Genomic DNA, 14884 nt, shown 5'->3' on the forward strand with positions numbered 1-14884 from the left:
TGTTCTGTTTTTCAATTTTTCGATTTGTTAATTTTTCATTCCCGATTTATCGAGATTTCATTGTTCAGGTTTACGATTGATCAGTTTTTCAATTTTTTATTTTGGCCTATTTCGGTTTCTCAGTTTTTCCAGTTTTCCATTTTTTCGTTTTTTGATTTTTCCGCTTTTCCAATTTTTCAATTTTTAACTTTTTGTTTTTCGATTTCTCTATTTTTCGATTTTTCGACTTCATCACTTTTCGATTTGTCGTTCTTTTGACCTTTCAGTCTCTCAATTTTTCAATTTTTCGAATTTTTAAGTTTTTTGATTTCTCGATTTATCGAAATTTGGATTTTTCGATATTTTGATTGTCAATTTATCAATTTATTTTTTAACTTTTCGATTTTTCGATTTTGGCCTATTCGGTTTCTCAATTGTTCGACTTTTGGACTCTATGATTTCTTGATCTTTTGATTTTTCGATTTCTCGGTTTTTCGATTTTCCAGTTTTTCGATATTTGGATTTTTCAATGTTTCGTTTTTACGATTTTTTAAGGTTTCGATTTTTCAATTATTAGATTTCTCGATTTTTCGAATTTTCGATTATTTTAATTTTCACTTTGTTTCTCACCGTTATTATCATACAGTGGATCGAAAACAACCACAAAAGTGGTCACTAAAAACATTTAAAAATTCATACAAAATAGAAGACAGTGTTTCCAAAACATTTTGCCGAAAAAAATCCATTGGGTTATTATGATTTCAATAATATTCTTAGTTTAAGACGTTTTGCTAGTATAAAACACAAATAAATAATTAATTTTTAGTTAAAAAAAATATGTAAAATCATCTAAATATGTACCAAAAATATTCACTTAGTCGTTATAAAAACCAACGAAACAACTATTTCCCGCAGAAATTATAGTCCAAACCAACCATCGCTTCTGCACGCTTAGAGTCGACATTGGCTTGAGCGCGCTGTGGTCTGTAGATCAAACAAGTTCTCAGGCGACGAGTTGTAGTGAAACAAGTTTTTTTATTGCCATCGACTATTTAAATTTGGCGCTTGCCTTTGGCGGTTGAGGACTCCTATGTCAATAAGGGTGGTTTTGCAAAATCAGCCTGTACGTCGCATCTATATTAATCTATGGTATACTACCAATAGATTATTTAATTTGTACTTAACATAACCACATCAATTAAAATTTTTATTTTAATAAGAAAAATGACTAGTTAGGCAACCAACAAAACAATCATATACAATTTAAAAATGAAAACACAATAACGTAAAACAATAATTTTCTTCACTGTAGTTCAGGAGTCTCCATCTTCAATTTAACGACCGCGTGCCTATTCCTCACATGCTTCATCAAATCCGACTTCAAAGCTGTCGAATACCCGCAAAACTCACACGCAAACAGCATCAAATCCTTTTTATCCACATGTTTCAGCCTCACGTGCCTCCTCAAACTATACCCAAACTTCGTACAATACCCACACAGCTCACAAAGCAACAAATCCACACTCTCGATATCATCATGCTTCGACTTCATGTGACTTTTCAAATGGCTCTTGTGCTTCGTCTCGTACTCACAATATTCACATTTCACCCATTTGTTGTCGCCATGTTGCAGCCTCACGTGTCTCCGCAACAACCGCTTCATCTTGGCTTTAAACGGACACTGCTCGCATTCGAACCACTGAATATCCTCCAACGCTGTATGGTTCGATATAATGTGATACTGCAAACTATGGCGGTATTTAGTTTTGAAAATGCAGCTGTCGCACTCCCACAGTTTGATGTTTTCGAAGTCGGTGTGGTTAACGTGGAGGTGTCTTTTAAGACTCGTGTTATGACTAGATCTGAAGGGACACTGATCACATTCGTACCACTTTTCGTCGAGGATGATTTGTTCGGTGGAGTGTTGGCTCTGGGCGTGTCGTTTCAAAGACCCTCGATCGATGGTCTTGTATGGGCAGAAATCGCACCTGTAGTAGTCCGAATCGCAGTGAACTGTATGTTTTCGATGGATGTGGCTGTTTAAGTGACATTTTTCTTTGGTTTTAAATTCGCAAAAGTCGCATTGCCACCACTGGATTAAAGCGGGGTCGGTGTGTCTGACGAGAACGTGGCGTTTGAGGGCTCTTTTGAATTTGGTTTTGTAGGGGCAGTGGTCACATTGCGCCCACTCCACGAATTCTTCAGGGTAGTGTGAGAGTTTTACATGGACACGGAAACTGCTTGGCCATTTGGTTTTGAACGAGCACTGGTCGCACTTGTACCACAAAGTTCTCGGTTTTCTACGTCTTCGTTTGAAAGAGACGTTTTTCAACATTACCACAAATTTGTTGTTAATAACGCCAGGGTCGCTTTTTTCTTTCTGACTTCTCCGGCATTTCCAAGACGTGCGTTTATGTCGCCAAAGCAGCAACACGGAGTACGTTTTGAAGCTATCACATCTGCGACACTTGTAGTGTCGAGGTTTGACTAAATCCATGTCCAAATCGTGGTTTTGTGGCTCAATTAGCACTTTTAAGTGAGAGGTATAGGGGCATTGTTGACACTTGTATTTGGTTAGATCGTCTGCACATTCGAAATGATCAGTCTGCGATTCTGTTTTAAATATAAATTCGGTTTTTATGCCCATTTCGTGCATTTTGCAGAAGTGAGGTTATGTCGAAACGACGCGCCAGGTTTACTTTTTGAGCTGTAAAGCAAACGGAGCTTAGAGTTAAATATTTGTTTTTAACGAATGGTTCTTACTTTTTTATGATTAGTTCATTGGATTTATTTTTAGGCTTTTAGAAGTGTTTATCTTGGTACCAAAATGAGGTTACGTGACGTAAATGTCAAACTTGTCAAATTGTTTGTTTTCAGTTTTTGTTAACTGGGATTTATAAACTTGCTGTTCTTGTTGTCGAAATAAGTCTACACATATTAAGAAAAAAAAAGGCAAAATGTAACCCCGCCCACCCACCCTATCTCAATTGTGATGATTTTTTTTATTCGTCGTAAGCCAAGAAGGCGGAGCTTAACTGCAAAATCCTCATTTCTCTACGAGAAATTAAAAACATGTTTTTGAGTATCGTTTTGTTCAAAAACTATTATGTATAGTGAGAAAAAAATAAAGCCAAAAATTAGGCTCCACCCGTACCCGCCCCAATCTGAATTCTCAATTGTGATGACTTTTTCATTCGTTGTCAGATCGAGGGGCGGGGCTTAATTGCAAGATCCATATTTGTCTACAAGAATTTACCACTATAAACATCTTTTAACATTTTAGATAGGATTTATTCACCAAATTTTAGGGTGACGTGATCAATTATCTAGGGGGGATGAGCAAATACATTTTGATCAAAAATTTACCATGCTTATAATAACTTTAAAACATCTCCAAGATTTCAAAGCATTCGGTTCTGTAATTCCTGATTAAATCAATAAAATAAACTGACGCATTCATTAATTTTTTTGAGTCACCCTGTATATGCAAATCGAAAAAATTTGAATGGAACGATAAATCACAAGAAGAGACTCAAGAAGAGATTCAGCAAAATTTTGTGGTGACGTCATAAATTTTTTAGGGGGGACGACCAAATACATTTTGAGCAAAAATTTAATGCAAATCCAAAAGATATGAATGGAGTGATATATCACAAGTACAGACGCATCATATTTTGTACATTTTAGATAGGATTTATTCGGCAAACTTTTGAGCTGACGTCATCAAGTTTTTGGAGGGGATAACCAAATATATTTTGACTAAAGATTTATTATGCTCTTTAGAGTCTTGCAACATTTCAGAACATTCGGGTTAGCAGATTCAAAATTAAATTGCAAAATGTTGTTTCATAATTTTGATTTTTTTTCCAAAATTCTGGACGTTTTGGGTGAAAACTCAATTCGAAGTCGTAAACTACAGATGTAGGACTATGTTATTTTATACAATTTAAAACCCATTACTATGTACAATTTTGAAGTGCCGACGGACTCGATTACAATACTTCCTTTGCTTACGCTCGGGTAGTAAAAACAATAAAAACGGCTATAAAAAACCGATAGCAAAAACACACAAAAACGACCAAAGAAAGGAACAAAACAAACGACCAAAAAAAGGCGAGAAAAAAGACAAAAAAAACGCTTCCAAAGAAATGAACAAAAAAGCGACAATTCTTAAGTAAATGCGATAGAAAAAGACCGACAAAAACGGACAACAAAGGCACAAGAAAAGTAGCCAAAAAGCGAGCAAAAAATACAACAAAAAAACGGTAACAAGAAATCGGAAAAAATAGGAAAAATTAAAAAAATGCATAATGAAGCATCTAAAAATTTAAGAATTTTGGAAATAGAAATAGAAAAATTGAAAAACTTGGAAATTAAAAATTCGGAAAGGAAAAACCGCAAGATTGCAAACCAGCAAAAAATAAAATAACTAAAAATTAAAAAATTGTTCAAAAATCGGAAAAAAACGAACTAAAACTGAAAAATTATAACAATGAAACATCGAAAAGTTTAAGACTTTGGGAAATAGAAAATAGAAAAATAGAAAAATTGTAAAGAAAATAGAGAGAGGAAAAAACGCAAAATTGCAGGAAACATTAAAATGTCTAAAAAATTGAAAAATTGAAGAATGGAAAATCGAAAATTTGAGGAACTGAAAAATTAAATAATCGAAAAATTGAAAAGTTGAGACACCGAGAAAATTAATATTCAAAAATGAAAAACTTAAAAATTTTAAAACTGCAAGATTGAAAAAGTAAAAAATTTAACAATCTAACACATTTCTAAAAAATCGTAAGATTGAAGAAACGAAAAATTGAAACATCAAAACTTAAAAATCAAACTACTAAAAATCGAAATACTAAGCATAAAAATTCATTTATTTTGTTTAGTTTGATTTATGTAATGAACACTTTCGTAAATAAATGGATGTTATTTAAAAATCTAAAAATTTAAATCGAGAAACTGAAAAATTAAAAATCGAAGAACTAAAAGTTGAAAAATTCCAAAATTCCAAACCACGAAAAATTAAAAAATTCTTCAAAAATCGGAAAAAATAGGAACAATGAAAAATAAAACTGCAAAGCTTAGAAATTAAAATACCCGAAAGGAAAAAAAAAACCCCAAGATTGCAAACCACCAAACAAATAAAATCACTAAACACTAATCATTGATTAGTTGATTAGTATTTAGTGATAATCATTGATTAGCGATTAATGATTAGTCACGAATCACGAATCACTAATCACGACTCACTAATCACTAATCACTAATCATGAATCACTAATCATGAATCACTAATCACGAATCACGAATCACGAAGTCACTAATCACGAAATCACGAAATCACGAATCACGAATCACTAATCACTAATCACTAATCACTAATCACTAATCACTAATCACGAATCACGAAATCACTAATCACTAATCACGAATGATTAGTGATTCGTGATTTCGTGATTAGTGATTCGTGATTAGTGATTCGTGATTAGTGATTTCGTGATTTCGTGATTAGTGATTCGTGATTAGTGATTAGTGATTCGTGATTAGTGATTCGTGATTAGTGATTCGTGATTAGTGATTCGTGATTAGTGATTACGTGATTTCGTGATTTCGTGATTAGTGATTTCGTGATTCGTGATTAGTGATTAGTGAGTCGTGATTTCGTTATTTCGTGATTCGTGATTAGTGATTAGTGAGTCGTGATTAGTGAGTCGTGATTAGTGAGTCGTGATTAGTGATTAGTGATTCGTAAGTCGTGATTAGTGATTAGTGAGTCGTGATTAGTGGTTAGTGATTCGTGGTTAGAGATTAGTTATTTGTGATTAGTGATTAGTGATTAGTGATCACTTAATTACTTAAATACTCACTCACTCACTCACTCACTCACTTACTCACTCACTCACTCACTCACTCACTCAGTTAAAAACTCAATTCGGAGTCTTAAACTACAGATGTAGGACTATGTTACTTTTATACAATTTAAAACCCATTTACTATGTACAATTTTGAAGTGACGTCATCGCATAGGTGGTGGGGATGATTAGACAAATTTTAGTTAGCGTTTTATCATCCACATGATATTCCTAATATAAGTACATACAAAATTTCACAACAATCGGTCCAGTACTTTCGGAGATTATCTGTCTAATAAAAATCCGGGACGGCAGACAGACGGACAGACCGACGGAAATGGGAGATCTATTTCTTTGTCTTCTAGGGGTCATGAAAGATCGAGAAAACGTAAAAGTAGAGAGTCGGCCGACGGACTCGATTACAATACTTCCTTTGCTTACGCTCGAGAAGTAAAAACAAGCCAAAAATTAAGCCCCACCCATATCCATCCCAAGCTCAATGTAATGAATTTTTCATTTGTTGTCAGACCGAGGGGCGGAGCCTAATTGCAAAATCCATACTTTTTGTAGTGAACAGGTGATTAAATTCTTCAACTTGTCAGATATAAATATATAACGCCTTAACTAAAATTACTCCTACAATGTAAACTAGAAGGATTATAGTTTAAATAAATAGAAAGATATAGAGATAAAATTGTGATAGGCAACCAACAATACTCCAATTTTCGATGCAAGTGTTTCCTACGTTTCCGATACATTAGAACTACGACTTTTTCCCAAACACACAAAAATAACTTAAATAAGTAAAATTGTGTGTTAAAAGCTACAATTAAGTAAGTATCATCACAAAGTTGACAAAAAATTAGCTCTGATTTATTTTTATAGCGTAACGTCCATAACTTCTTTAACATGTGCCATAACCTCACTTTTCGAGACTCGGGGGCCCCAATGCATTCATCAACAAAACAAAACGAATTCCACCATTACACCGGTGCGAAAGAATTGCCAAGGCTGTTTGATTGTTGCACTTGCCCATATTCCATCCATGTAAAAATACTTTCCGAAAAACACAACCACAACACTTTAATATAATCCACATCTCCATGAACTTACAATTGCCAAAAATGCAACGACTTCGAAACCTTTTCGATCTTTCATTTCACGAAACATAAACGAAAGTGCACGGAAAAATCTACCGTTTCCAAGAGCCAGTGGTTCAAATGTGACCACTGTGAACACAAAACAAAGAGTTGCCAGAATTAGTCCGTGGTTCAAATATACGATAGGCGGAGCTTGAAGTTGGTCAGTGTCTGCGTTCTCGACAATTTGAAGAGGCATGTACAGAATCAGCATGGAGGCGGAGCTTACTGGCCAAGTGGGCGGGGACTAAAACTACTCGTTTTGTTTTTTTTTAATCTTTGAAGATCTTTATTTCCACAACTTGTGTCGGTCGTAGTTTCACTATTTCGCGTTTTCGCGTGTGGGTCATTTGACCTACTCTTATTCTCACGTTATAACGTGTAATGACGGCCACCGTGACCTGATTTTCCCCATCATGCAGTCTCCTCCAACGCTTTTCATTGGAAAATCCTTCGATTCTTACGCTTCGTTATCATTTTTTGTTTCCCAGTACGAATGTTATCACCGCCAGAAGTTCTGGAAACGATCGAGTCGGAAAATCACGTCAACGGCAAACATAAAACGCCCCATGAAACCCGATCTTGTCTACTACGAAATCAGCTATTCTTGCATTCTTGGGGGAGAGAATTTCAAATCACGAAGTAAAGGTCTACGCAAATCCATGTACGAATCCCCGAGATTGCTTTTTTGGCTCTAAGTTGACATTTTTAGCACGTTCAGGTTAGGATCTCCATGTGCCGCCTACATTCGTTTGTGCGTGTCTCCGGATGGTCAGACGTTGGACGTGAAGAGCTTCAACGACCACCATAACCACATCTGCGTGCAAGTACGTAAAACGACCGACAATTTATGACATTGGCCGGCCATTGACGTTCATAGCCACTCGAAAGTTACTAGTTTTGACATTGTAAGCAACTTTTGGTTTGTTGGAGTGGCAACGATTTGTGTCACGGTTAATGTAGTAAATGTGCCCTGATCAATGTCGTCAATGACCGACCGTGTCAATACACTGTGTCATTGCTCGGCTAATAACGTTATTTCCCGAAATCACTGACGATTATAACAAGATTTGTGATTAACTGACCGGTCAGTGTTGTAAGTGAAGCCGAATTTTTGAGGTTAGGGTTGTGATAACTAATAATAACCACAGTTATGGATATAAACCAAATGAGAGATCGCTTCAATACTAAAATCAGTGCAATTATTCGCAATAAACGCAACGATAATAAATCGTTTTTGAACAGTAGTGAATACGCGGCGCGCGTAGAAAACGTGAAAGAATCGAAAATGGTGCTTCGAACTCCTGGTTTGAAAAAAAACGTCAAAGACTACAGAATCGTGACCAGATATGACGTGCTATCAATAAACGGGAAAGAACGTCTCATCAAACCCATGAACAAAACTACAAAAAAGGCCATCTATTATGCTACGAATGAGGAGTTATTTGACATTTTGCACACCGCCCATTTAGCTATAGGGCACGGGGGGCGAAATCGCATGGTTGCCAAACTAAAACACCAGTATGCGAATATCACTAAAGAAACGATAATGGCATACTTGGAACTTTGTAGTGAATGTCGAAAGAAATCCGCGCATATCAAAACCGGATACGTTTCGCAACCAATTTTAGAGTCTTGTTGTAGCGTCGGAAGACAATCGGTAAGTCATTTTGTGATGCGACTAACAACATTGGCCGGCCATTGATGTTAATGTCCAGTTGTATTTTTTTGACAGAACCGATGGACGGTGAGTCAAGTCGAAACTCTAATCGACCAGTACAAAAAATATCCCGTGTTGTATGACCCCAGCCATGAAGACTATTCCAACACGGCTGTCAAAAATGCTTGTCTGGTCAATATCGTGGAAGCTTTACAGACCGTACGTTCGGGGGTGACCGAAGCAGATGTGACTTCTCAATGGAATAATTTAATGGTGAAATATTCCCAAGCCACTCAGAGTCAGGAGCCACAGTTTTGGTACCTCCATAAATTAGAATTCCTCCAGGACCACGTTGGCACCACAGACGTGAAACTAGAAGACTGCGATAATGAAGAGTGCGACGAAACGAATTTGTTTGAACCAGAAATTGCGACAAAAGCGCACGAATGGAGAGATGGTACCGACCCATTGGAGTCCTGTGTTGAAGTAAAAGAAGAAATCGAAGACGCGCCTCTGGCGAAAAAACAAAAAAACGAAGACGAACCAGTTGAAAGTGGGGGACTGTCAGAAGACGAAAGTGACGTTTTTGGGAAATTTGTGGCTTCGCAGTTGAGGAAAATCGTGAATGAGGAAGTGAAGCAGGACACGATTTTCGAGATTCATAAATTGTTGTATAAGGCGTTAAAGAAATAAATTATTTATTTTCTCCATAAAAATAGTTTTATTATTTTATAATGAAAGCTATCACAATGTCATATTACTTTTAATTTAAAAAAATACTGAATTGTTTCCGCTATATACTAAATAAAATCAACATAAAAAATATCATATAATTAAAACCCGTTTTAAATTCCGACGTACGGTTTTATTTCTCGCGCACGCTGCGCCTTTTTCTTTTAAACCAGCGTTGCACCGTGTTGGCACCTACGTTTAATCTCCTCGCTAATTCCAGCTTGGTTTCACCTTGTATGTATTGGTTGTTCTTGAACACTTCTTCCAAGATGGCGGTTTCGTTTTTCGTCAGACGGTGGCGCTTCAAATTTCCAAAACCACGAACCCCAAGCTTGGACTTCCACGAGTCGTCCACGATTTGCTTTTCTAAAAAAAATTCCAGGGACAACTATTCGATCGAAAAACCAATTCTGCTACCTGGTTTGTGATTGATGACGTGTTTTTGCAACCTGTCTTCGGTTTGGTACATGCGTTTACAAAAGCCACACTTGAAAAAATCCCCGTAAATGGAAGTGTGTTTACGAAGCAGGTGTTTCATGAATGGTTCTTCAAGCTCACTCCGGTAGTTGCACAAAAGGCACATGTACCACAATTGATCGGTTTTTCTTCTGGTTGTTTTTGAGAGCACTTTTCGACTGTTGGCGTTTTCGTCGTCCGACTCTGCGACCACGGCGACGTCGGCCCAGTGGTCACAAGTAATCAGATCAATTATTTCGTCTTTGGTAGGTTGGGCAATGTCAACATCGACATCACAGTTGTCGACGTGGTTCGACATGGGTACTGCATCACATTTTTCGCGTTTTATGACCACGGCTTCTGGTTTTTCGACTCCGGGGGCAAATTTTATAACCTGGAAGTTGCGTTCCGGGGTACACCTACAATGTAACTGGTACTTTCACAAAATCCAAGGTATTATTTCGCTACGGAATCGAAAAAGTATTGCAAAAATTATATCCTTACATTTTCACAACGGGATCTAAATATTTGAATTTTTATAACGGAATATTGAAGATCAACAACAACACGAACATGTGGTTGAACAATAGGCCTAAAACATTTGAACTACTGTAGAAGCACGTCATTTCAATAATTTCCAACGTTGATGGTGGCCGTTTTTTCTTTTTCTTTCACAGGTTTGATATTTCCGAGCTGTATTAAATCAGAATATATACATCACCCTATATACATTTAATTTTAACGAAATCCTAACCCACTTTTCTCGTAGCTCAATTGTCACAAATTGGTACATTTGATCTATAATAAATTGCACCTACAACTAAAGTACATTTCAACTACGATTGATTGCACCTACACCCTCATGCGAACTTATTTTCATTTTCTCATTCCCCTAATAAAACCCAAAACATGTAAAAACAAATTTTATTCTCTCTTAAAACTAAAACAAATCAACTTTTACTCTTTTGTGCTTTACTCCGCGCCCTAAACACTTCTTTCTTCTTCTGCTTCAACTTCTTCTCTTTCACCGTTTCTTGCGCCTCCACCGCCTCCCTATGCTTCTCTACACGCTCTTTCATCTCCAACTTAAGCTTCTCTTGTTTGTGTTCATAATTCGTCTTCACCATCTTCATCAAACTTGAAACCTAAACCCAAACAATTAATAAAGGTAACCAGCAACAAAACAAATCACCTTTTGTTCGTAGGGCTCCTTAATCACAGCCACTCTATCCAGACCCTTCTTCCTATCCGCCGCCTTCACCCCGTGCTTCGGTTTATCCCTATACGGTAGCGCCCTTTGCAACTTACCCGGAATAACGAGAGGTTTAAGCGGCCGTTCTTTCCTTTCGATTGGCTAAAACAAACCGACGTAATAAAATTTCCACCAATGAGAGATTCTCACCTTATATAAGCTATCCTGATTGGGTGCGCTACGTATTCCTTTCTCCCGTTTAATCTCGCCGGTAGTTCTAACCCCCTTCCACGAATTTTTTGTCTCAGGGGGCAACAATAACGTCGTTACGGGGTTGTAGAACTGAGGCACGTCCACTTTATACCAAGTCCGACAGAACACAATATCACTCAACATTATTTTGTCTTCGAAAGTGGCCCTAAAGCTACCTTCCGGTTTACTGACGGCTTTTTTAATCTGACCCCGTATGCCCGAGACTGTTTTAATGCGAGCTCCTTCGAACTTGGCTACTTCTAAGGCACTATTGAACATCCCTTTAATGAAGGCGGTTTTCTTGTAGATCTTCAAGGGGTATCCTACTAGTTTTAGTTTTTTCATGATTTGGGTCGACTTGTCTAGTTCTTGGACGACTCCAGTGGCGGCGATGCGAAAGCCTTGTTTTTTCAAGATCTAAAACGACCATACAATGTAGTAGCGTTCACGAATTTCAAGTACTTACCTCTGGATTTGACTCGATCGACTGAAGCGCTAAAAAACCGCTACCTTGTGGCGTAATAGGCCCCCAGAAATGCGCATTACACGCTAAATGCTCAGGGGTGTACTTCAAGTACCTAAACTTCAAATCATCTTCCAGCTTTGAGTACAAGGGTATCGTTTGAAACCGTCTCCACCCCAAAGAAATAATAAGAGGATCATTGGTCTTTAAAATTCTCGTATACCACCTATGCTTCTTGATCTTCACGTTCACGTAACCCACATTCTCCTCCCCCATATTCAACGCTCCAATCAAAAGCGGATACGTGGCATCGAAATTCGTCACGAATTCCGACGGTACGTCTTGTACCTCGATCCGCACGTACATCCCCGGCCGGAACCCCTCGATCTGGACTCGGATATCATCGGCCATGTTCTCGAACACGGTTTTATTCAGCTGCGCTTGCCTCTCCGCGCTCTGCTTCAAATCGTCATAGAACGTATTCTTCTCACTGTTGTCGTATTCTTCGTCGAACTTCTCCTTCAATTTCCTCTTCTTCTCAGCTAGAGCTTCTTTGTCTGCTTCGTCTTCGTTAGGTCGTGGACGCTTCGGCGCCGAATGTTTCTCGCCCGTTTCTAGATCTTCAAAATCGCCAAACACGTCTTCGTCGTCTAGATCTTCGGCATCGTCCAGTTTCAACAGTTCGGCGGCATCTTCAGACTCTTTCCATTTACCGGTGACGAAGCAGTTGGCTATGAGGAGCTTGTTCTGCTCGTCGAGCCAGTTCTTAGTGGGGGCGTTCCACGGGAGGATTAGGGAGGTTTCGGTGAGGTTCATTGTGTCTTTGTCGAGTTTGAGTTTTTGTTGGGTTTTGGCGGCTTTTTTGAAGAGACCACCAATGGTTTCTTCGTCGTCTTGGTCTTCATCCTCTGGAGATTCTTCTTGTGGGTGCGTTTTCACGTCGAAGATGCCTTCATGTTAAGTTTTTTGTAATAACAATAACAATAATAAATAATAATAATGTTAATTGTACTTACCGTAAATTAGTTTCATTAAGTTTTGGGTGGCACTCTGCCTCTCTAAGAAGGCATTTTGGGCTTTTTCTGCCAAATTCTCCTTCCATTTTACCGCATCGTCTTCCATTTCGTCGTCTGAATCTTCCTCTACCTCTTCACTTGGTTTCTCTTCTTCACTATTGTCTTCATTTTCCGCGCCTTCGTCATCTAGTTCTTCTTCACTGTCATTGTCACTTTCTGCACCAGAGAGATCTTCATCTGATTCTTCTGACGTATCTTCATCGCTTTGTTCCTGTTTCTTCTTATCGTCGAGCTTCTTCAATATATTACTGACTTTTGAAAAAACGTCACTTTTCTTCTCTCCAGAAATTTTCTCAGGTTCTTCATTCACATCTTCTTTCTTACTTTTGTTGTTTTTAGTGACTATAATCTCAGACGAATCTTCATCTTCTTCGTCCCCTTGAAGATCGTCATCCTCATCATCGCTTTCCCCGTCTTCGTCACTCCCATCTTCATCTTCATCGCTCAAATCTTTCGCCAATTCCTCATCCCCCGTTTCGAAGACAACCTTCCTTCTTACTCTTCCCGAATCTTCAACTTTTTCTTCTTTGAATCCCCCAAATTTCCCCCTCAGTTCCTCTAACTCCCCCTCCAAATCTTCCTCTTTCTTCTTCTCCCGTTCCTTCTTTTCGTACAGTTGTTTCTCGCCTTCTTCTTCACTTTCTTCCAAGTCCTGCGCCGTCAGTTCTTTCCCGCCTGAGAAAATCTGTATCTTCGAATGCGCCATCTTGACGTCTAGAGGCTTCTCGCTGTCAATCAAACCCGTAACGATATTATCAGTTTCGTCTTCGTTTCGTCTATTGTGACTATGTGAACCCCCCAAATCCACATATACGGCGTCCTTGTCATACACAATACCCCCTACTCCAGAAAAAGGGGCATAAATCAACTTCTCCTTTTCCACCAAAGCTCTTTTCTTGATTTGTTCAGGTAAAGGGCAAGGATCCGGCAAAAACGACACATCTTGGACCTTCACATCACCCAAACCGGCAATATGTATCCACGTATCTTTTTTAATGGGGACACCCCGTATATACCCGTACAGCGAAATACTTCGATCGCACTTCGGATTTTTCCGTATTAATTCCTGATTGGTTAGATCTTCGTACCTATCGCCCAATATATACCCGTGGGTGGTGCGCCAGGTCAGTGGGCGGAACTTCATTACAGAAATGAAACGCCCCAAATTTTTTATTTCGTTACGTAAATATTCATCGTGAATAATCCCCGACAAGTAAAATAGCTTTGCACCTTGATAAACCTCCGTCCAGAACCTATGTTTCAGTACTTTTTTCGTGTTTTTCAGCGTTTTTGCGTTTTTAATCATGTCTAAGTGGGTGAGAATCCCCATGATTTTCGGCATACCGTGCACTTGGCAGATGTTTAAAAACTCGAAGACTTCCATCTCGAAGCCGAAACTGGCGTCACACAAAAGGAGGACCAAGTCGGCAATTTTCGCCAAGTCGATCATGCTGTTTATGTCGTTGTTGCATTCTATGAAGGTCATGCGGCGCTTCTTTCCGGTGACTATGGTAACGGGGCCTTTGATTTCGACGAGGGGCGATTTCGTGAATAGTTTGATGAGGTTGTTAATAACTGTGCTTTTGCCGACTTTTGGGGGGCCTACCACAGCTACTAGAATCGGAGGGGGCTCTAGAGGCGTCCGATCCACTAAAGGAATGTGCTGTTTTTTGGTGTTGATATCTTGTTTCCGACGAAAGCGGCGCTCAGCACGAACCGCCGAGTTGAAAGCGAAGGCTTTGGGGTTCCGCTGCTTATCAGAAAGCTCCTCTATGGGGCTCTTCTTCTTGTCTTTTTTCTTCTGCGCTTTACGACCTAGAGTGAAAGTTTTGAATATAAGTCGACGGAATAACAGAGTCTTACCTGCGTGGCGCTCCCGGTGAGACTTTTTCTGGCTTGTGTCGGCTTCTGCATGGTCGTTCGTCATTTTTGCGGTTTTCAAAAACACATTTATTGATATTTAAAACACATGAGTTTTTGAGGTTAGGTTGACACAGGGGTGCCAATGCACGGATGAAGTCACTAGTTTTTAATATTAAAAAATATAAATATTTGTGTATAATTCAACCACGTTTGTTAT

The 14884-nt window shown here is 38.5% G+C and overlaps 4 protein-coding genes across 7 annotated transcripts in view; 1 reads left to right on the top strand and 3 right to left on the bottom strand.

Annotated features, from left to right (window-relative positions):
* The window catches only part of LOC135132538 (uncharacterized), a 34857-nt gene extending 25508 nt beyond the window's left edge, over positions 1-9349 (top strand). Inside the window, exons 1-4 of one of the 4 annotated variants that reach the window (XM_064060664.1) lie at positions 6575-6667; positions 6720-7637; positions 7686-7800; positions 8709-9349. In XM_064060664.1, the coding sequence (XP_063916734.1) occupies positions 7390-7637; positions 7686-7800; positions 8709-9326 (981 nt within the window). In that variant the 5' untranslated portion in view covers positions 6575-6667; positions 6720-7389 and the 3' untranslated portion in view covers positions 9327-9349. Of the gene's footprint in view, positions 1-6574; positions 6668-6719; positions 7638-7685; positions 8634-8708 lie in introns of those variants that run through there. The other 3 variants (XM_064060666.1, XM_064060665.1, XM_064060663.1) reach the window with 3 other exon arrangements.
* Positions 1193-2856, bottom strand: LOC135132536 (zinc finger X-chromosomal protein-like). Its single transcript, XM_064060660.1, has 2 exons — positions 2743-2856; positions 1193-2686 (listed from the first exon to the last, which is right to left on the bottom strand). Exon 2 carries the CDS (start codon positions 2633-2635, stop codon positions 1283-1285), a length of 1353 nt encoding a protein of 450 aa, XP_063916730.1. The 5' UTR covers positions 2636-2686; positions 2743-2856; the 3' UTR covers positions 1193-1282.
* On the bottom strand, positions 9343-10577 carry LOC135132543 (uncharacterized). The gene is made up of 3 exons (XM_064060671.1): positions 10326-10577; positions 9783-10240; positions 9343-9731 (listed from the first exon to the last, which is right to left on the bottom strand). Coding segments are annotated over exons 1-3 (693 nt in total). The 5' UTR covers positions 10328-10577; the 3' UTR covers positions 9343-9498.
* A 157-nt stretch (positions 10578-10734) lies between these two features.
* Positions 10735-14838, bottom strand: LOC135132534 (ribosome biogenesis protein BMS1 homolog). The gene is made up of 6 exons (XM_064060658.1): positions 14668-14838; positions 12745-14619; positions 11732-12678; positions 11224-11682; positions 11014-11175; positions 10735-10966 (listed from the first exon to the last, which is right to left on the bottom strand). The coding sequence occupies exons 1-6, from the start codon at positions 14729-14731 to the stop codon at positions 10772-10774; spliced, it is 3702 nt and encodes a 1233-aa protein (XP_063916728.1). The 5' UTR covers positions 14732-14838; the 3' UTR covers positions 10735-10771.
* Between the last annotated feature and the right edge of the window lie 46 nt (positions 14839-14884).

The sequence above is a fragment of the Zophobas morio genome, unplaced genomic scaffold (assembly GCF_036711695.1).
Source record: "Zophobas morio isolate AGI-343-1 ecotype UQ-CSIRO unplaced genomic scaffold, CSIRO_AGI_Zmor_V1 ptg000021l, whole genome shotgun sequence".
Classification (NCBI taxonomy): Eukaryota; Metazoa; Arthropoda; class Insecta; order Coleoptera; family Tenebrionidae; genus Zophobas; species Zophobas morio.